A 23,628-nucleotide genomic window follows, 5' to 3' on the forward strand; every position below is an offset into this window, starting at 1 on the left:
GATAGTTAAATATGCGTCTTTTTTCATGAATGATATTGTTCGATACAGTATGAATGTGAGAAGACAAACCTCGTTGAATTTTGCGCCTCGGCCTGCCCCCCGTGGTCGCGACGGCAAGGAGCTGATACAATGCCCCACATCGTCCTGTGACGGCATGGGTCATGCCTCGGGAAACTACGCCACCCACAGAAGGCAAGGCAGCACATTGATACTGACATTGACATTGACGTTAATTTACATTCAAATAACAAAGATATAACGATGCAGCATTTATACACGCACGCTGTACATTGCAACCCCCAGTTTATATCCCCGTCCATTCTTTAAGTTATCGCCTATTATATCCATGCCATAAAAAATGCTGATTAATAAGATTCTCCTATATTTTAACAGAGGTATATACAGACATCAAACTAAATGTCAGTAAAAATACGCGAACTTCTTGTTCTGTGCTTGCTGTTCGATGTGTTTTAATAATTGTACAAGTATTTTCGTTTTTTTCAATATTTTTTTTTTCTAATTAAAACTGAAAATTCAAATTTTTCCAAGGGTAAAACGCCTAAATCCTTTGTTACACGAATAACATAAAACAAGACTATACGCGCATATAGATAGTTATTCATTGTACACGTCGTATAAATGGAGTTTGCATCGATGCATATTGATGATCCGTGACGTAGTGGTTTAATGAGTGTCTATGACGATAAACGAGCATCTATAAAAATCTTTTTACCCTAATTACATTTTTTACATGATAGATGGTTCAATTTACTGTACATGTTTATACCCAGTTATATCCATTTGATATGTCAATATAGATAAAGGATTTCTTTGTGTATATTTTTTAAATTCCTTTTGATAGTCCTCTATTGATATCTTTTTCTTCCTTATTGCATCTTTATACAAAACATTCTGTTTCGTTATTAAAAATTTACTGTGTGAAAATGTGTAGATAAGCTTCGTGTTGAATGAAGTCTATAATTTCCCCCTATTCAAGACCCGACCCCTAAGAAAAGGGATGACAAAATCAATCGTGTTGCTCCACCAATGATTTTGCATAGTTTTCTGGCAGACGATAAGCATCGTTAAACGCTATGGAAAGAAAAAGAAAACCTTTAATAAAAGCCTCGAGTGGAGAGTTTTGTAGCAAAAACTGTTGTCAATGACCATGTCAGAAGAGATCGTGAGAAATTTACATTTAAGTGGCGCTGACGGCGTACTCGAAGCGTTCTTTGCACAAGAATATAATTGGCAATTGGCGAGTTTCATTGGGGTCAGGTACGAGTGTGCTCCCTGCTCTTCCTTCAATGTTCTCCTAGAGTAAGGCTGACCTTGTATGGACATGAATCACGCGAAATACGAGCGACACCTCACGAGTGGTCCAATTGGAACACGGCGTTGCCATTTGCATGCTACTCATACCAACTTGATTCGCCATTCTGTTCATCGTCCTTAATGCGAGGAATCTTGGGCATAAGACTTATATCATTGTACCTATAGCGACTTTTCACTCGTCATGTCTCAATGCAGAGCATAAGTCTTTTGTCTATCTCCTCGATGTTACATCTATATACCATTATAGCAATTTATATATATATATATATATACCAATACGAACTGGATGCAAGGCAAGTTGTCCAAAGTAGTTCCGCGTAGAGGGTAAAAAATCAAAATCTTCTTAGTCTAGCAGATATAATTGTGCCAAATCCGACCTACGATCGGTATAACGCTAGTCATTAGCCATTAAGTCCTAGCAGCTCTGTTTACGTCCTTCGAACCTTTTAGTAGGCTTTAATTAGAATATAGCATATAGCATTGTGGATCGAACGTAAGTATATTCACTTATCCTCGTGGCAACGTCGGAAGTATTGCATGTGAAATATCGCTAAGACATTCTTGGACGTTCTTGAGGTGTTCGTTTGTTAATGGAAAGCCATGAGGATGACTGCGCTGATGAATAACAAATATAACGGATCGATATATCGTGGTATAATATATATAATACATACTTATACTTATGTGTATATAGTAAAATAAAAATAGGACTGATAGCCGCAGCGCAAAATCATCATGGTGACGTTGAGAACATCGAGACTGATAAAATATTCTTTTTCTTCCTTTCAGTCTTTCCGGCTGTCCGCGAGCTGATCGTTCGCAAATTCAAGCTCATTCGCAGGAGCTCAAGTGTCCCACACCTGGATGCGACGGTTCGGGTCACGTTACAGGAAATTATTCGTCCCACAGAAGTCTGTCTGGCTGTCCGCGTGCGAACAAACCGAAGAGCAAGCCTCGGGATGGACAGGATTCGGAACCTCTTAGGTCAGTACATATATATAAATGTATATATATACTTGATCAATTCCGTATCGATCGTCCGCAGGAAAATTGCGATTCTAAAAGTAAACTATATATATATTGAGTACAGCTTTATATAATTGGAGATAGAAACTCTTGTCTTGCAGTTGCGCGCAAGTTCAGTAATTTACAGAACTGCTAGTAATCGTGGTCTGAATTTGCGTTTTCGTCGCGTTCGCACGTTACACGTAGCTACGTAGGTATCTACGTGACCGCATTGCACGTAGCGAGATATCTGCTCGAAGCCCAAGCGGGGAATCCCCACAACCGCGTACTAACCCTCGAGCAAAAGCGAAGACGCTGACTAATAACTGGCGGTTTCCGCTCATTTCACGCTTACTCTGTACGGATGGATGGATTGTATGGCATTGATCGCGCGTTGGACCACAGATGTCCAATTCCTGGCTGCGACGGCTCTGGCCATGCTACGGGCAAATTTTTGTCCCATCGAAGGTGAGGCGTTTTTCCTGCCTATAATTAGTCAACAGTGTGGGCAGAGAGAAATTTTCTAGAAAGAAATACTAAAAATTTACCGTGCTCTGTGTAAAACTAGGGGAGATGATCAAAAGTTCCTGAAAACTAATACCGAGGATATAGTAGTTTTTAAAACGTAATGTTTATCAGGAATTTCTCAATTTCTTCACGTAAATTTGCCAAGCTGGTCGATTAATAACTGTAAACATACCTTTAATAATTATACTATTTAACTCGGAAAATTTCAAGGATTTCATTTCGTCCTAAGGTTAAACTACCCAGCACGGTAAATTTGAAACAGGAAGTTTCTTTCTGTTTGTGTATTACCATAGAAAAAATAAAGTACTGATAAAATGGATAACGTCGCGCGTATATTTTTGTACTAACACGACAAATTGTACATTGCAGCGCATCCGGATGTCCTATCGCGAACAGGAACAAAGGGAGGGTTCTGGAGTCCTGTGGTACCGATCAGCATAAAGTGGCGGTCGCAGCAGCAGCGGCAATGAAGTTCGACGGTGTGAACTGTCCAACGCCTGGATGCGATGGTATCGGCCACGTGAACGGTTCCTTCGCTACACACAGATCGGCATCTGGCTGTCCGCTTGCCGGGAGCACTTTGAAAAAGCCAAAGTTCGAGGATATAAGCAGCATGTACAACAAAGGAATCCCCGGTGAGGATCCCACTGTAATCCACTGCGTTCTCAATCTTGACCTATCGATATACACGAATATTGATGGAGGATAGAAAAGCGGGAAATCAAGTGCGCTAATTGCCAATAATTTCATCCGATCGATTGACGAAACGTCGAAGAATAGAATATCCATAATGAGCTTATCTATCGATACACGAACACGACGACGCGACGAAGGGGAAGATTATCGAGTATGCATGGGAGCTCCGAATTTGCTCCTTATTCTTCCCTACGCTTTTTTCGGGTCATGCTCGTCCAGGCTGGGTCATTTCTGTTAATTACATTTCGAATAATAGCAAGGATATTGTCGATGTGCATGTCTGAAGAAAGCAAAATAACGAGGGACCAAACTACGTCACGTAGAAAAAAGAAACCTTGTTCGACGTACGTCTGGACGAGTCAGGCGTTGAACAATGCGATACTGTAAACCTTTGTTCGTAAACTTGTGCATATCTAACCTTGTAATCGATCCTGTGCTATGCCATGCTCTGCTCTTTACGCAATGATGTGCTGTCATACCAAGGAGGCTAACCTCTGTCCTTCTCCCTGATTATTATGATTATTATTATTGTTACAACTGGCCCATGTATCTTTTCAAATTTCTTCCATTCTTTTCCAAGTAATTACAGAATTCTGTCGTCTTTGTTCCTTTCTATACCTATACAACATAAATGATCCAGGTGCTTTCGATGATTGCCTTGCGCGATTACAAGCAATTGTTATTAAAGATTCAACGTGATTCGAGTGAGAAAACCACCGAAAAAAGAAAATCGTGAAGATAAATGAGAATTGCTGAAATGCCTGAGTTTGTTACGAGTACATTATAGCATACATCTGTGTCCTTCGTTCTCGCCACCTCTCTCTCTCTCTCTCTCTCTCTCTCTCTCTCTCTCTCTCTCTCTCTCTCTCTCTCTCTCTCTCTCTCTCTCTCTCTCTCTCTCTCTTTCATTATTGTGATTTCGAAACTTCGCGAGTCACCCATCCCATGTTGTGTACAAGAAGAAGATGTGAAATCAAAAGAAAACTGAGCCAAATGATATTATAATGAAAAATAATCTATTCTGATTTATTCTGGGATCACGATCAGCTCCTTTCCTGCCAATGGGCTTTGAGGAGTACTTTTGAAGGTAAGGGACTGACGTACTCGCCACTTGTTTTTTATGTGTCTTCGGTGTTACATACAAATCCACACACCAGTTTCTTTACTATTTTGGGGCGATGCTCGAGTGTTGGCAAAATATACTCTATTCCATGCAATGGAGTTTCAAAGAACAAATTACTATTAAAAGATATTTCGAAAATGCACAGTGTTTGAAAAAGCATTGTCAAGTCAAAGCACGTGAGTAGTATCGATGGTGTAGTAAGTATAAATAATTTGAACAATTGTCAGTCGCAGACATATTATAATTAATATATATATATATATATACAGTCACTCTGGACTCGGGCTTGGCAAAAATTATCCAAATGCTGTGCATGATACGTATGAATGAAGCAAGTATCGATATAAAAGGCCAGCACTCGATATACCCTTTTTTTCTACTATCTGGTATGATGGCACCTCACGCTACCTATAACCACCAAGAATATTCATCCTCATCAATCTCCTACGGCAAATTTGCGAACGATTTGACTCTGCAAGAATCTTTGCTGTGGTCCAATGTCCATGTCATATATGTACATATATATACTCGAGAATTTTTAACTTTTCGAGGTAGTAGCGAGAAATTATGCAAATATGACCGTACAAATCCTCAGCCCCAAATTCCTGTACAGCGACTTGGAACAATCGCGAAATCATTCATGTCGCGTAACAATAAAGCTCACATGCACCAATTTGTATATCAAATTCATCAGGTATTCGAGCATCAGTATATAATCATCGATTAAAGCCAAATCGCTGTGTTCCTGACATATACCAAAGACCCCGTCCTTCCATTCTTTACTTTCGCTAAATCCCACATTGTTTATTGCGTACACTCCGCACTCCTTCATCAGATCCTTCTTAAAAACCGTTTAGTGCATCTCAAGTTTGTTTCCCAGCAATGCGTAAGAGTGCTTTTATATATATAATAAATATCTATATATGAACGCTTAAGAAACGAAAAAAAAAAGAAAAAAATTGAGAAAGAAAAGTAAAAAAAAAGAAGAGAGAAAATTTCTTTTCTCTGATGGTTGCTAGCACGAGCTCCGACTTATCGGGGGCTTTAAGACGAGTCGGAGAGTTTCGTTTTCTGGTTTCCAGTAGTTTAGCTAGGAGGCGATCGTAGTTCTCATATCGCGTTTCCTAAAAATCTTTCATTATCACTGGCATTGTGTCGCACCGAGGCACCTAGAGAGCTTCGTCGTCATCCAAAATTATACTTCTGGAAATACGGACACGCGTTATGTCCGGGAAGACGAATTTCTCTTAAATTGGACCATGTCTATCCTACTTTAGGGGTGGATGCCGGTGGTCCGGCTCATGGAGGTGCGTTGGGTGCCGGTCAGGGTAACACGAGCGGTGGCGGAACCACCAGTGTCCAGGGCGAGGACATCTACACACTGGATGCTGAAATTACGGAGCTTCAGCGGGAGAATGCCCGAGTTGAGTCGCAGGTTCTGCGCCTGCGCTCTGATATTACCGCTATGGAAAACCAGCTGAAGCAGGGTGATAAGGTCAGTCAGGTTACTCAGTCGGTAACTATACCTCTTGTCAGCAATTAAGAATTTGACACACCTAACTTTCTCCCCCTAACTTATTGGTAGTCTCTTACACACTGGCTATTTCTCAATATCTTCCACTGATTTAACATTACTGCAACACATTAATATATAGTTTGATCAACCTTGAGATAATTTTTCATAATCCAACCACAGTGTAATAATTTTAATATCTGTGTCCTCTGATAAAATATCCATGTTAAATTGAAAGAACATTATCTACTGCCAGTAAAGTATCATTCGAACCACGAGGGTAAAAACGATTGAGTTTTAACGAGTCGTTGTTGATTTTGCAGGAAACGGCGATGGTTGCTCATCGAAACAACAACTTGACTGAATACTATCAGTCGCTACGTGACAACATGATATCGTTCTTGGAACACGTACGAATACCGAACGCCCCGGGTGCTCCGCAGGAGAAAATGGGCCACGAGAATTTCGACAGTTATCTGACGAAGCTGCAAACACTGTGCACCGCCGATGGATACTGCACCGACGAAACGAACCGACCGATATACGAAACGGTGAAGACCGCACTTCAGGATTTCACCGTACTTCCAACACCCATCTGAGACCATCCTTAAAGTTCGACGAACGGTTTTAGTGTCGTTCGAACGTGTCTGACAAAGTGACTTGTGGCTGTGAGACGGGAAGGAGTCCTTTTCTTAACGCGACCGTCTACAGCAGCGCGCGAGGAACGTGCGCGAGGAAGGATTGTCTTTATTATGAATGCTGATGATCCACCGGACATACCCCACACCCCCCCCCCCCCCCTCTCAATCCGGTTCAACAGTACTAGAGGATACCGGATCGAGCCGCGATCAGCGTATAGAGATGTAAGATTTCGGTGCAATGGATAAAACTCGGCGCACTGTCGATTCCTTGAATGCAAGGAGCCGAGTTTTTATTCGCCAAGAGCGTTAATATATTATTGAAATACGTTGAATGCTACTTTGTAGTTGTCATTAAATGTTACTATGCGAAAATGCTGTGGATGTTCAATTGAAATAAAAATAGACTTAAGAGCTATGGAGAACTGATATGTTGCTCACTGAAATATCTTTTGTACATAGAACGTAGTGATACATTATAAGCATCGTGCTCGTAAGGGATGCTACGCCGATAAGTTGTAAATACACGAAACGCAGAAACCATTTATCATTTATATTATTCGAAGTATTGTGGTTATCCGTCGCGAGATATGTAAAATAAAAGGATTAGCCTAGCTGTATATTGAATCGTAACGCTCTTAATACTGCATAACTGTTATTATATCGTTAACGGAATTAGCATTAAAAACAGAAAAAAAGCTGCTGTTATTATAAAATACTAAAGGCTGCGCTCTTGATAACTGCAGGCCTCACTGCAGACTATTATTATAATTAATATTGGCTAATAATTATCGCTAGCTACTATCATTACTACTACCGTCACTGTTACAGCCAACAACCTTTCTAAAGCTAATTCATCATCATTACTGCTATAGCTACTCTTACTACTGGCGTTAGAATCTAGCTAAGAGCATACCGATCATAGTATTATTTATATTAATATCAATGAATCGAGCGAGGTAGGATGAGGAGAGGAAAACATTGTCCATAGTGTGTAAATAGTTACGGGATAAGTGATACGAATAATAATTATATATGTGCGAGTGTGTTTCTTTGAGAATGACAGAATGGCAGACGAGAATAAAGTCTGAGCAACGATACGAATCAACAAGTAATACGCTCTTTTAAGGTTACGAGTAACCTTTAATCAACAGATGTCAATCGTACGCACGGTGTATTATCGAATTTATGACTGAACGCGCGAATGAAGATGAGTTAATTACTTTCAAAAGAGCTACAGGGAAGGGGAAGGGAGTCATAAAAGCCAATCACAATCACCTTCATTGATTGATTCACCTTACGAGAGAAGCATTAGCCTAAGCATAACGGGAGATTCTCCTTCATACGTGCAATAATTTTAGGATGCGCTACATTCGTCTTTTCTTCGCGAAAATCCATTGTACCGCTACGGTGATATATCTATACATACATATATAGTTGTATTGATCCAGACTGTTATCATTGTGTTATTGTTCTTTTTTCTCTATATTATAGATTATATATTTGTTTTGTTGCTACAGTCAAAGAAACGCAAATATTGCACAAGAATCATTTCAAGAGCAAGCAGCAACGCCAATAAAAGAATACCATTCTAATAAGTATACAATATCATCTTTTGTTCTGTGTCAAAATTTTTACCGCTTCGATCGAGCTATTTGCACCCTCCGTTTTTAAACACAGTAAATTAATAGTAATGACCTCTCAAACCGAAGAAAGTACATCTTTTAGATTATTCGTTTATTTTTGTTCCTGTCTATGGTGTATTTCAGCTACCGATACTTATTAATGCTATGGCATGTTTGATACTTGATTTTTAATATGCTTTAATCTTTCAGTCGGTACTTTAATGTTAATATTATTTCCATGTTATAATTGCAACCTGTTGTTGATCGTTTGGTTACCGTCTGATTGTTTAGAAATTGTTGCTTTTAAAGATATACAATTAGCATCATTGCATTTATCAAAATTATTATTCCTCCCTGTTTATATATAAATATATATTGTACCAAGCATGTGCGTCATTAACATGAGTGCAATAAAGGTATAATTAAACGAAATAAATAAAATTGACGAATACAAAATACTTCTACACGAAGCCACCGCATGCAATATTCATGAGGTAAAACTAATACTAATTTCCGATTTCATGTGTATAAGAATTTTTACCGCTGATAATATGCTTCAAAAAAAAAACAAAGAAGAAATACTCGAAAGTGAATTGATATAGAAGAAAAAGAAACTCTTATCACTTTTTGTTATGAAATAATATGCTATAGCTGAACACCGTGTAGTGAGAGTATAAATAAATTAACGATAGTAATAGTCGTCCCTTGATTATAATTGATCGACTAATTAAAAATTGTTTCCTATCATTGTTACTGGATTTACTGCTCCTTTGCTGGCTTTATTTAACTTTGCACTCCTAGAAGAAAAATAAGTTTGATTGCTGATAAACATTTTTCGCTCGCTCAGCTGTCTTTTTTTACCCAGTCACTGCAAAGTATCATTATTTTAAATCGAATCGACATAGTCTTATCACGACCATCGTTAAATTTATTTTTCTTTTTATTGCAATTATTATTGTTTGCTCAATCGCCAATATATAGACGTCCAGCAGGTGATTAAAATAAAAATAAACGTGTTCCAATTTAGAAACTAATATTTTCCTTTCTTTTTTTGTTTTTGTTTATATTAATTTAAAACTGAGTCTCCGTTAGTCTTTCAAATAAAAATAATGGAAAGGAAGAAAAGTATTTATGCCAAAACGTTACAAAACTGGCTTTAAACTTTATTTTTTCATATCTCATATAAAAAAGATTTATCTTACAAGCGTTAATGTAGCAGTCGACAATTGTGGATCTCAATTCTCATTCATATCACATAAAACAAGCACAGGATGCGCTTGTATATATCTATATATATATATATTTCCTATTATAAAGATAAATATAAAACCGGTATGGCAGAAATGAATACTTAATTGCTCGCGTACTGTTACACCATGCAATAACACTCGCAATGGGTTAGACTGCTGAATATTTTTTTTGTTTAAATATGGCTGATTTATACACCTTATTATTACAAACAAAAACTCGTACCTCGTATAGATCAAGTCTTTCTACAAATTTTTGAGATCAAAGCAAACATACTAAGTACGCACACTCTGCATTTTCATGGACACTGATAAGCGCATGACAAACAGTTAACGCGTTGAGAAAAAAAAACATACTTTTAGGTATCATACGTTTTTACAATTGAGTAAGAAGCGATTGTCCGTCGTTTTTGTAAGAAATTTTAAAAGAAATGGTCTTAAATTCGTGCAAGCTTAAGAAATATGTTGATTTTACCACATCTACCTTCGCCAATAAATATTGATTTGCGAGGCACTTTTGCACGAATGCTAAATATTTCAAAAGTGTGTACAATCGTGTCGTCTTATATATACATATATTCTCTCAATATATTTTAAAAAGCGGAACGAGTGTACACATAAATCTTTGATCAATATTATTCATGCACTAATTAGTATAATGGTATGCCTTTCCAGAGGCATTAGTTGCACAAATGTTCATGTTTTTCTTAATAAGTACTAGTGTTCATTCTCCACTGGCCGATGGCAAGAACAGCTTTACCATCACACGGTAAGGTGCATTTCATTTACATTTGATTTAAAGAGGCTCGCGCCTCTTACGTTTCTTCATTTTTAAACTTCGGGTATTGGCACTCTCAGAGGCCACAAAATTCTTCAGGTTTATAAAAGCAACGGCTTATCTCCACAATCCACCGGAAACGGTGTATTCAATTGTATGTCCTTTCAATTAGAAAATCTGTCATTATGAAGAAATGTTCTTCACAATGGCGCCGCTGGGTTCTCCATGTTGCTGTGACCTTCAGCATTCGTGATCACCAAGAGATATTTACGACGTTTCACCTAAAATAAAAAAACAATTTCTATCACTGCGAAAACAGAATTTTATCAATCAATTATAAAGCGATGGTATAGTGCAGTAAAACGTACCTTGCATAAGGAGGCGGCGGACTAGGAGTGGGATCTACAGTGGTAATTTGAATAGATCCTGGAATCGTGTGATCCATCGAAAATGACGCTGTGCTACAATTGCTCAATCTCGATAGTTGAGCTGGATTTAATTTAATCGCATCGTCGTAGCTAGGTGGTGAATCGGTAACGGCTTCATAGTCCGGGGGTTTCTGTCTCGCAATCGTAGATGGCTCCTCGATGGCGATCACGTGAATGGGATCGTCGATCTGGAAGAAAATAAAAATTCTTCTGATAAACCTTTCGCAAGAAAATTCTCCAATTTGTATTGGCACTTTTTTAATTGATTTGACTTTTACGGATATCAAGGGCTTGTATTTTATTTTATTTGCTTTACTCCAGTGATAAATGATACGCAATCAATATTTTATAAAAGAAAATGTAAATAAGGCTCATAATCATTTATCAATGATGAGATAACCAGTAAGAAGGATAGTGCCTGTGAGCACTATTGACATTTCTGATTCTCTCAAGGCTTTTGCACAGCTCGATAAATATTAGATCAGCTTCAGGAAACTAATAATTAAAAATCCATTAACAATCAAACAATTCGCTTCATTGCGAAGGGATTGAAGAAGAACTAACATGGCCCAAATATGTTTTTATCACAATTAAAAAATACCGGAGCAAAAATTATCGAGATAAGATCCAACGCCTTATATTCGATGGATTGTCTAGATGGACCTATTTCAGGTAGGTCGAGCGAACAGTAATATTGTTATCAACTGGAAAAAGAATATAGTCTAATGCAAAGATTTTTTTAAGGTATCTCCACACATTATATACGTATATTGCAAAGCTGCCATTTGCTTTTTCAGCTGATTAAACCGCTTAAAGTAATCGTCACTAAGATTTACAGATAAAAACATCCTGTACTTGATTAATCTGAATACGCGAAACAATGTTTATTCCATTGCGGTTCAATTGCAGCGAATACAGGAAAAATAGGGCATTGAAAATATTTCGCTGGTTTTTTCCATTGAAAAACGAGCGACAAAAAATGTTTGAGGGGGTCATCCACACACACACATTTATGACTGTATCACACGGCTTGCAAGGATGTTCACCCGGAAGTGTATACGGTTCTATATTTGACGTAGGTCGGCTATAGATATCTACCTACGTTCCTGGCTTGGTACTCTTTATAACTTTATGGTAGTCTGAAAGCGAAGCATAAAAGGGCGCGTAAGATATAGCTTGGCATATGAAGTACATTAGCGATGAGAATTGTAGATATAATTTGCCAGTCTAAAGATAAAGAATCGTGAACTATTCGATATTTATGCACGTACAAGCTCACGTCTGAAGAATAACGTGCAAAGGATTAAAAAAAATCAGAGAGAGAGAGAGAGAATGAAGGGGAAAGAAGTTTAAAAAATTTTTAGCCTCACTGTGAACCACGGGTGCCTTATTGCATTCGTTCGAATCCACATGTCCTGCAACGCTTGTAACTTTCAAACCTGATAATTATGTAACCCTACTAATCTCTTCCCGATGTGGTAATACACGAATATAGTTCAATGTCTCTTATACAAGTACTCGAAGAATATTAGTCGTACCCTGCAACGTGTTAGAAAATCCAAACACGACGCGAATTAATTGGCAGTTGCGTATATTTTTGACAGTTTTCTGATTAACTCTGCACGCGTGATATATAATAGCTCCCAACTTAACAAGTGACCATACATAGTTACTTGAAGCTATTGTTAACGCCAGTCAGTGTAAGCACAACGCATGCGAAATCCTAGATGAATATCCTTTCAACAGCTGTCGTGAAAACTGCAATAAATTATTATTTCTCTCGTTTCTACATATTGCTCAATCCACGTTCTATTTATAGCGCACAAAAACAAAAGCAAAATATCCACTTTAAAGGTAATAAACGTGGAGATTTTATTTTTACAAGCTGTACAAGTATAGTGATACTTATGACCTTTAACGTATAGCTAGGGAGACGTAAAAATGACCAAGAATTAATTTGATCGATACAATCACTGATGTTCTGATTGTAAAACGTGCACAAATCCACTCGTATCACACTCCTAGCGGTATTTATTTGCGATAAAATTATTTTTTCCCTTTAGTTAGAAGTCATACAAAGGGCATTGATATAATCAGTTTTATACTTGTATTGTAAAATCGTTTCCATATGACCCCGTAAACTTTTTTTCTAATGATAAACAGGGAGGCAATAAAGAAAAACTGAAAAAAAAAATATTACGGAAGAAAACTTTCCATCCATCATTAAAATAGATAAAATAGGAAATTGTGATGGCCACAGATACATTAACTGTTAAATTCAATCTAAATGGATTTTTCAATATTCATCAATTGCCACAATTTTCGATCGAAAACCGAATGGATTTCCATTTCCCAATTATCTTAATTTAAAAAATTTAAAGCTTTCTAAAGAAATATAAGATAAGATAAAATAAAAACCCTTTAATAACTTGAACATTTAATTTCACACAAAGAAATACTTTCAATAAATTGATATTCTTGACTTGAATTGTTAAATTGTAATAATATTTTATTCATCTAATATAAATTTACAACGATGCTAAATGTTACGATATGGCCTCTACGAACTATTGATTGAGGTTCACTCATCAGGGAATGTGGCATTACCTGGGCTGTGATTGGATGATTAGCGTTATGTGTCTGCATACTAGTCCTGGTTGGAGGTGCGTGCAGCCAACAGCACATAGCGGCGCATATTAGAAGAGCCCCTGCGATAATGCATGCGACGCCTACGTATCGGACCGGCTCGACGTAATTCTCGGCTAGTCCCAACCAATTTATCAGCGCCCCGACACAAAGTAGGACCATTCCATATCTATATGGACGTTGCGAACGTCGTGACTCTTCCAAAGACATGGCTGAAATACGTAGAACCCTTATTAATATTTCGTTCGACAATGCAAGCATATATATATATATATATATATCTACCAACGCAATGACAGTTGACACGCTGCTTTTTTATTAATGAATAAAATAGCTAGCACAGATGTAACACAGAGGTATAACTTATATATGTATATGCGTGTCTAATAGGACGTAGCGAATGGAGCAGATACATTGTTAAAGGTATATATGGAGAGAGGAGTATATTAAACCTAAAAAATAACAAGCTTCTTCTTCTTCTTCTTCCTTCTCGTATATATAGATCAAATAAAAATTTCAGAAATTTTCTAAATTCTGTTTTTGCTTCGAAATAACTGCTTTGGATCACATGTCTATGTTTTTTCACTTACCGCCTTAGGTGTGAGTAATCAATGCTACACACGACCGCATCGACAAGGTGTTAAAAGCTAGTGTTATCTGTTTTTTGAATCAATTTTCTTCCTCGTGTGAAGTAGTGCCGAAGCTCGATACTTTGTAATTTGATAGAGGCGAAGTACCTAGCCGAAGACAAGCCAGCTAGGCCAAATCGTTTCACGAATTTATCAGCAGTAATTCATATAAAGATAAAGAAACTCGTATCAAGGTTATTATGCTCTATACTTTGCTGAAATATTTTTTCTGAATCGATTATCGTCGGTTTAAAAGGAAATGTAGAATGTACAGTTATAGCGAGGCTTTTTTCATCTGTGAATAATAGTCCGGTTCTCGTTTAGTAAATGGCGCTTTCCACGTGCCCTCGATGCGCACTTCATATTATTAAATCAAACCAAGCGTGCAAAATTAAAAGTGGGTTAAGGAAAAATCTAGCAGTTTCGAACTTTGGCTTAAGCTTCCAAGTTCTTTTTGACCATTATTCCGATGCTATACAGCAGTTGGTATTTATGTGTGGACAATTTGGACTTTTTCAGGAGATTTGATACTTTTAAAAATTTACGAGCAGTATTATGATGATTTAGAGAATTAAATTGACAGTAGAAATTAATTGTTGAAAGAAAAGAGACATTTATTATCTAAACCGGGTCGTCACTAGTTCGGAGAGATAAGACACCCCGCGCGCATTGTGTGCAGGAAGCACGGGGTAGAGCGCTGTGTGACGTGACGCAAAGTTTTACATGGTTGACAATAATGTATTCTTAAAATAAAAATGGACACACCCGCGAAGCAAGGTTATTTCTGGACCTGGAAGTTCGAACGTTTATTACCATGCAAGAGGGGAGAATCTTCACAACACACGTATCCCTTATCGCATTATTATAGTCATTTTCCACGAATCTTAATGGCGCTGTTTTAATGGATCGTATAGAAGAAAATCTACGATTTTCACCTTCCGAAATTCGTGCTAACGTGACTCTTGAAAATATTCGGTACTAACTTGTTTTTCGACGGAAAATCGTTTACAAAGAGGCTTCGTGGAACTAATAGAATGCGCAATAACGTGGCATACCGTATGATTGATGTTAACACGTATATCCACATAGGTAATTTCATCATTATTTACACTTACTGCAAAGTTCAAATGCTAAAATATGTAGGACAGTGGATCTTAAATTTTTTATCACTTTTGTTCGAAGAATCAAATTGCTTTCGAGTCACCTTCTTTGAAAAATTTCATATCCATTGGAAAAGGGATTATTGTTTGGGACTTGTTATTGATCTTCGCTACATAGACGATAAGAAAGGTAAGTCGCCAAAGTCATAATTTCATCGTGGTTAAATGTACTGCACAGTAAAGTAGGTTACTACTACTACGATGATTACAGTATTAGTATAGGTATACGTCCACTGTGGCATTAACCGAATATTACAGCAGCACAAATGCTATTTGAGTCATACTCTGGACAGAATCGTTTCTATGACGTAATATAATGCAATTTATTGAAATTGACAGAAACTATGTTACAATATTTCTTAATAAAGAGACTGACACGTTAAATCATATATATATATATATATATATATACAATATATATATACGTCAGTGACACTTTTCCCTTTTTACAATATTAACCCTGTAATGAAAGGAAAATTACGTCCAAGGAATAGCTCCGTAAAAGAAACTCATCTGAAATATTGCTCGCTTTCTAATATCAGTAAAACCTTGTATCGTAGCTTCACATCTGTTCGCTATAAGAGTGCTAATGAAGCATCAAAACAGAATAAATTTTTCAGCAAATTCTTGCAATGTTTTATTAATAACGCCACGATTCAAAATGCGATTATATTTGATTACAATTGATTCTACAGATCGATTCTATCGATAATGTATCTTGTTACATTTACACGATCAATTACATAAATTTCTATGCTAGCAAATAATAAACGCCGCGATGTTACTATAATCACGATTTATCCTATCTTCGGTCTGAAAAAGATAGGGTTTTTTTGTTCTCTGTGCAAATTATCAAGATAAATTGATGTAATATTAGAACCTTATCTAGTTTTATTCGTTACTTATCATTTTTGCGCCTATTCTCATTCCAGAACCATTGACGAGTTATTTTTATATAAACTGGATCTACTGTTAAGTCCTCCACGTGCAATATTGAATTTATTTTGATTAGAATCAATGTAGTCATATACACACGTGACAAAATTGTTTGACGCTTGCGAAATCAATGATAATTAGCATGTGTTATTCTAAACTTCAAGGATAGCAGAGCTTACACTGCAGCAGATCGTTTCTCGCTGTAAAAGCTAAATAAAATGAAAACCTAGAGTGCGTGTCCCTGCATCACTTAAAGAAACAAATGGTTTTGAAAACAAGCTGCCTACGTAGCTAATTTTAAAATTTAAATAATTATTAGAATAAAAAAACAAAGTCTGTCAATGTTTTTTCTTTTGATACATAGGACTAATAAAATTAAGCTCGTATTTTTCGCAATCTAGACTAGCAATCGACGGAATCGATCGAAAACTTAAATTGCTTATTGTGTTCGCTTGTCGTCTAGCTAAACCCTCGAGAGAAAAGTATACTCATCGACTCATAAAAGAGCAAAAAGAAGGACGTTCTAGTCAAACAACTCGCGAACTTACTTTGCATCCGATCTGCCTTACCTTGTTCCTACGCAATGTGCTTTACTCTGTTATTTTCGTCTCGGTGCAAACCGGTCGGTGATCTTGGGAAGAACAGAATTCTTAATTGGTCCTCGTGCTGAATTCGAGCTAAGATCTCTGTACGTATATACACTGTATACACTATAATTATTATATACCTGCTCTATCGTTGCATACATTTTACTATATAAATAAACTATAAACCAATTTTTGAACCAACTTGTGAAAAAAGTGGCATAAAAGTTTTTATTGTTTTCTCGCAGTACTATAGACAATTCTTCAGGAACTATGTAGAAATTATACAAGTAAGGTTATTCAATATATTTTAAAATGGTTGGAGTTTATATAGTATAATACTTGAATAAATAATGAATTTGTCAATTCTTGTAAAATTTTTTATACATGCTAACAAAAGGTCTATCTCGCTCTTCGTCAGTAAACTCTTTGCAGCCCAATTAGCATATTAAATTTTTGGTTCTCGGTACAAGCATAGTTACATAGATACGTCGTATCTTACTTAGTCATTGTAGGAGTGTTTTAACATATATATAGGCTGACGAGATTTTCTATAGGTTCGACGTAGCTGGAATTCATTTATTGTTATAAGCTATTGGTTATTGTTAGAGTTATTATAGTTAATTTGAGAAATACTAAAAGGCTCGTCGACATGAATATAACACAGCAAAAGCTCTATGACGCAAGAGACAGCCAATTAAACTTTCGTGACGTATGCTAGGCACGCCAAAAGGGCTGAGCATAATCAGAGATTACATCTTTGCGTGTTAGTGACCGATACTCAGCGTTAATTTTCTCCAGTTATATCGCTTTTCCGACAGTTTTATTTATGAAGGAATTTTCTTGGCAAAAATATATCTTTCAATCACCTAGCATATATATATATATATATATATATATATATTAGTACTATATATAGGTTATAACATGATGCGTCTTACCTATAGCATTAAGGTAATATATTCAAACGTCACACGATTATAAATGAATATCGATCTAATGCGGTAATTTTTTTCATAGACTTAGAAAGCTGATAAACATTTTCAACGATAGATACGAAGGGCTTTTCAAATTAAAAATTGAAAAACGAAAATCAGGCAACTTTGCTATAATCGTTTTAATAAAACTTTCTGCCACAAGGAAGAAAATGCTGTTTGTATACTTTTATTGTTTTTCGAAAGTACTTGTCATTATAAATACAGATTTTGTGACTCATTTACCACTTGCAGAGCCAGCTTTAATTACAAGCTATGATTAGCACAGCTGTAAATCAACAATTTATGTGCCACAGTGTCGAATATACACTTTGTGTTTACTGTTTACCGCAAATTGATACCGCTATAATACATTTTCAATTGTGTTTCCTAAACATACAAGAACTTTAATAATAACATAAGAAATACAATAAATAATGTTTGAGTCACTCGCTTCCTTGTACACTTTTCAAACTAAAAGTGTAATTTATTTCCAAGCTAATAAACTTTTTCGATAATTTTTAATGATTTGTTAGTTTCGATAAACGTTCAATCCTTCGCGTGCTTCGTAAATAAGTGAAAATTGCCCCTTATGTTATCATCGATATCACTAAAATTATGAGTCATTGCGACATAGATTTATCGTAAACTCAGCTCAACTTAATAGGAAAGGATTAATGTCTTGCTGATAAAAAATAATTTTACATATAGGTATAGCACCGATAGAAAATTCAAGTGTTCACTAATCTACGTTTTGTATAACCGTTGCCACCTAAGCGATTTAATTTCAGTGATGACACATGTTTAAGCTTCAATTATCGTAAACCACTTAAATTTTCGTTAGCATAAAAATCCACGCTGCTATAATTTAGTTTCGAAAAATTGCCTCTTATAAAACCATAATAAAGACATTACACGAAAGAGGTGAAAACATGTATATGAAATCTTTTCTTGGATTAAAGTTTAGCAATCGCATTAGTGTGAATCCGTAAAACAATGGATGGAAACATTTTCGCAACTACGATACATTCAACAAGTATAGCCTTAAGTGGGTTATTATAAAACTCCTTTTAGTCAATAACTGATTCATAAACGGAGAAAACGTGTCTTCACATTTATACATTCACTCTTGTCAACAAAAGCTATAATAAAAGAACAAATTAAACGAAAAGTTAAATTAGACAATCAACGAAAATGCAGGCAGTCGGTACAAAGCACTGTCAGACCATTACACGTGAAAATGTCCAGACATTAGAAGGAACCTTTGCTCTCGCAAAATGCCAGGCTTTTGCCACAAGCTTCGAGAAATCGATTCGACCGCAATTATTTCTACCGTTTGCAGTTATCGAGCGTTTTACGGAGAGCGTGCGTGACACGGCTAGCATCCTACTATATTTATATATGTGCGTGCGCCATGTTTATGAAGTATTGTTAGAACCCATACTTCGTCCACTTGCAATCTAACTCTGTTATCCTTACGCAAACGCATACAGTTGTGCAGTTACAGTTCGTTACACGATAACCTTCACCTGATTTTGTACCTCTTAGCCAAATGGTGAATGATAATAGCGAGTGCTGAATATATGCACAAAATATTTCTCTTATTCAAAATCTCGGCCCAAATGCCTTATTTTCACATTCCTATTCACTTCCTGACAATTGCACATTTTTTATGCCAAACCTTTTTTTATTAACATCCATCATGCAATCACATGCTATAATTACCCTTTTTCCAACTTGTGTCTATGATATTATGTAACAGCTCACCATGACATCCATTTCTTTTATTACAACGGTTTCATGAACTTTTCGATACCGTTATAGGATCGAGCACTTGCGTTCTATTTTTACCCACTCTAGCAATTTTCTTTTTAGGCCGATTCTAATCTTTTTAATAATAAATATATCTGTATAGAAAGTTACGAGGCTTCGTTTTGTGTTACTCTTTACTTAAGCTCATCTAACTTACTTACTACACCCCCCCCCCCCCCTCTTCCACCCTCTCTCTATATTTTTATTTATTCCATTGATGGCATAACTTTGAAAGTCAAGAGGAAGCTTGTAACTATAAACAAAGGGTTGATCGACGTATAGAAATACGTCATTGATATCGCGACAGCTATCACTTGTTTGTAGACTCAACATGAGCATTCGTTTCGTGATCAGGAATGATATGATCATTCATTCGCCCAGTCACATTAACGCAAATAATTCTGACATTTTCGCTATAAATTGATGAGGAATAGGTAGTGGAATTAAGGACGTTCGACTACAGTGATAAGACAGTTACCCTCTATGGATAATGTAATGGCTAAATAGACCGACGAATATTTTCCTCATTATTAAAATGTCCTCTTTACAAATATTGTCGTCCTACCTTAGATTCTCCTAATTTCACTTATCAATCACGTCGTGTGTTTACTTATCTCTCAGCGTCTCTCTAATAAATTATAAATTATACCACAAATTTATATTTTTTATGGTGGTTTTGTTCCTCTAAAAATTTTTAACTGTATATTGTTATTAGTATAGACAATTTAAAATAAATGTATTAAAATAATTTAACTCAAATATTTTCAGTAAACAAAGTCAGTTGAAATTTTTTTGTCGATAAATTATCAACGAAAAAAATATTTTCGGTAAATGATTCATATTATAACTTTTTTATTATTGAAGTGATAAGCTTTTTAGTATTTAATGGTACTGGCATAATAAAGATATGCAACTGTATATCGTCCGGAGTGAGATGTGGGCTCTAAGTATTTATTATATGAGTAATTCGCAAGAAAGACCAATGACTTGAGATTCGATGACCAGCTTAAGAAAGATTTAACTAGTCACGTAATAACAACGCGTATATTAATAGAGTTATTATTTTTTAAGCTTCATTCCATGTTTAAAAATCACTCAGAGATAATTCAAAAGTGTCAACAGCCCACTAACTACTTCAGATTTTTCATGTTCAATACGGGACTGTAAATTCTTATTGAGCGAGCGATTTAACGTCAAAAATGCATCCATATATTAATCGTACTCTTTTAACTTGTTGATAGGAAAAAATATTCCCGTGGCTTATATCGTATCCTGTATTTTCTTTTTCAAATCCTGAGTTAATCCCAGCAGCTTTGTTCTCCTCTACATTTATTTACCGTAATAAAAGTCTTCCTCGTCGTGCATAATACTTCACACACAATTATCTTTTTGACGTTTAAGGAAAAATGACGTACCTACGCTGTTTCCTCAATGTTAAAGAATGAGGTGTCTACGAAATACCATTTTTCAATAACATTCGTTGTATATTCCATGTTTGAAATTGAACCAGTATTAACGATTTATTTTTGATAATAGTTGATCAATCGGACATACGTATATAAATACTCCTCGATTGGAAAGAGACGCTAGGCAACTTGTTATCGAATTCTACACCTTTCGATCTCTCTAGAAAAATCATCGGGTCAAGTTTTTGCTTATTTGCAACAATGAAAAACGGTTGGCTTCAAAGCAAATCGTAAATAAACAACACGTTCCTTGAATTTAAATTTCTGAACTATTCCAACTATAATGAAGCTGCATTTATTTACATTTATTGGCAAAGTTAGTCGAGGTAGCTACGACGTCAGCCTATCGGTTAACTGATTAATGATGTTTTTAATAGAAAAATCAAATTGTGCGCGACGAGAACGGATGTTAATGGAGGAAAAAGATAATGTAGAACCGTTCTTGGCCTGGTCACACCCGCTTGATCAGGGTCACCGAGAGAAAGAAGCTTTAGTGGAGACGTGAATGAGAAAAGGAGAAGAGAGAAGAGCAGCACGAAGAATGAAGAGACGAAGAGGAGAGATTTACCTGGAGTGAGCGCTCTTCGTGGATCCGGCAGTTTGGGAAGAATATAAAAATTCACAAGCACACATTAAATTATTTAACTAGCCCAGTCCCATGTAGTGTCGGGTTGTTTGGCTCTTGCTCCTCTTCTGTACATCAGGAGACAGTTGGAATTTGTGAGGTTTGTTTGAATCTCGCGATATACCAAGAGAGCACAGCTCCTACGTAGAGGACTCCGCGCGACTGACTCGAATCGCGTTAGCTTAGCGCTCGGTCTAACCCACGCTGTACTCTGTAGCTTAGCTTACTACTCGAGTCAAGTATATACATATATATACAATACACGATACGCTACTCTCACGTCATTGAAGGTACTACCTACGGGCTACGACGAGTACGACGGCGGCCGAGACGGTCGCGTCACGTGCATTCCCCTTCCCCCTTTCTCTCTTCCACGACCTATCGCACACACACAAACACACTCTCCCTCTATCTCTCTCAATAATCATCTCTGTGATATACCCTCTCTTTCTCTCTATAATCTCACTATTTTTACATCCATCCTATAAATAGCAAGGAATAAAAAACTACATTTTTTATACCAACATATTCTCCATTCGTCTATTCCTTCGGTCGATATCATTCACAAGTAGGTTTGCGATTTTTAACAAAATTTTTTATCATCCGTCTCTCTATATTGACACTCTTATTATTTTCATCCGATTGATAGGTGAACTAGTTTTATCTGCTTGAATTGCTATATTTGCAAATTTATGTATATATCGCTTTATATGCCAATTAGAGATAGCTATTTACTTGTTTCGATAAGAATCCTGAAACGTAGGTAATCTCTGTGCTATCGCGATTTTAACAATTTCTTGTACCTTACTTACGCTCCAATTGAGAAAAACAAATGTCTTTTCTTTTTTCTAAACAGTCGGTAATTGCTACTAGTAATATTATGCAATGATTTTACATAATTTACTAAAGAAATTTTGTTTTCCAGTAGATATTAAAATTTTTATGCTGTTCCATACCATGAAAAGTAGCTAAAGTGTATCTTCATAGGTAAATTTATTGCAATTCCGTCAAGGATTTTCCGAACAAAATAAATTTATCGGTACACGTGATTAATAACAGTATGGTTGCATTATGAAAAAAATTTACTACTATAGCAAAGCAACAAGACGATCACGCATATATCTGATGTAATTACTTAATTAATGGTTATCAGAATACAGCATAAATGTATAAGATTGAATTTTATTTCTTTAATTCGGACCGACAAATATTTGGTAGTACAGAACAGAAGTTACCTGTAGTAGTTGTTGTCACAAAATTTCTCAAAATCACCTTGCTTCGTATATTACGGACACACAATAAAAACATCGTAAACACTACAGATAATAAAACAATTTTTTTACAGTACTGTTCACTCGATTTCTTGAATTCTTAAAATTTTATTTTACCAATAAACTAGCCCGTTATAATAACCAAATATATAGTCCGATCTTCATTTATTACAATTTAACTCAATAAAACCTTTAAGATTTCATTACATTCCTAAATTATTCTGCCTGACGCGGTAAACTTTACAGGAGATTTTTTTCTATGAGAAACTAAACTTCACAATCGACTTGTGCGTTAAATTATTTTACGAATAAAAACCGTGACGAGAGATGTGAACTCCTCTCACCGAGATCTGCTCCAGAAATGAGTGCAATATTTCTGTATAAATAATTTCATAAATTTCTATACTACTCTTGATAAGAATCACGCTCTAGTAATATTTTAACGATCGGTATCGTAATGTCACATACAATTTTTATGAATCAGCATTAAAATAAGCTGGAGCATCACGTGTCTCGCAAGATTACAAATAAGTTTTATTTAATGGCTTCCAGTTCAATCTAAGTTTTCCACTTATCTATCCTGCATGAACCTGATTGACTTCTTTGTCA

At 36.1% G+C, this 23,628-nt stretch overlaps 2 protein-coding genes across 2 annotated transcripts in view; one reads left to right on the forward strand and one right to left on the reverse strand.

The window, feature by feature from the left end:
• The window catches only part of LOC136780648 (uncharacterized), a 236,409-nt gene extending 226,875 nt beyond the window's left edge, over positions 1-9,534 (forward strand). Inside the window, exons 16-21 of the mRNA XM_066739165.1 lie at positions 49-192; positions 2,125-2,319; positions 2,746-2,808; positions 3,238-3,503; positions 5,965-6,182; positions 6,524-9,534. Coding sequence (XP_066595262.1) covers positions 49-192; positions 2,125-2,319; positions 2,746-2,808; positions 3,238-3,503; positions 5,965-6,182; positions 6,524-6,799 — 1,162 coding nt within the window. The 3' untranslated portion in view covers positions 6,800-9,534. The remainder of the gene's footprint in view (positions 1-48; positions 193-2,124; positions 2,320-2,745; positions 2,809-3,237; positions 3,504-5,964; positions 6,183-6,523) is intronic.
• Positions 9,535-9,604: 70 nt separating this feature from the next.
• LOC136780653 (uncharacterized) lies at positions 9,605-22,032 on the reverse strand. The gene is made up of 4 exons (XM_066739170.1): positions 21,692-22,032; positions 13,524-13,774; positions 10,857-11,104; positions 9,605-10,769 (listed from the first exon to the last, which is right to left on the reverse strand). Exons 2-4 carry the CDS (start codon positions 13,770-13,772, stop codon positions 10,766-10,768), a joined length of 501 nt encoding a protein of 166 aa, XP_066595267.1. The 5' UTR covers positions 13,773-13,774; positions 21,692-22,032; the 3' UTR covers positions 9,605-10,765.
• Between the last annotated feature and the right edge of the window lie 1,596 nt (positions 22,033-23,628).

The sequence above is a fragment of the Prorops nasuta genome, unplaced genomic scaffold, assembly GCF_024137725.1.
Source record: "Prorops nasuta isolate Cenicafe-Biocafe unplaced genomic scaffold, Cenicafe_Pnas_1.2 PNAS00019, whole genome shotgun sequence".
Taxonomy (NCBI): Eukaryota; Metazoa; Arthropoda; class Insecta; order Hymenoptera; family Bethylidae; genus Prorops; species Prorops nasuta.

Bases quoted from the DNA above. Each gene is read 5' to 3' on its own strand.
- LOC136780653 (XM_066739170.1), bottom strand. From the start codon at position 13,772: ATGTCTTTGGAAGAGTCACGACGTTCGCAACGTCCATATAGATATGGA. The intron at 11,105-13,523 runs GTAATGCCACAT...ATTTTCTTCCAG, and splicing joins ATCATCCAATCACAGCCCAG to ATCGACGATCCCATTCACGT.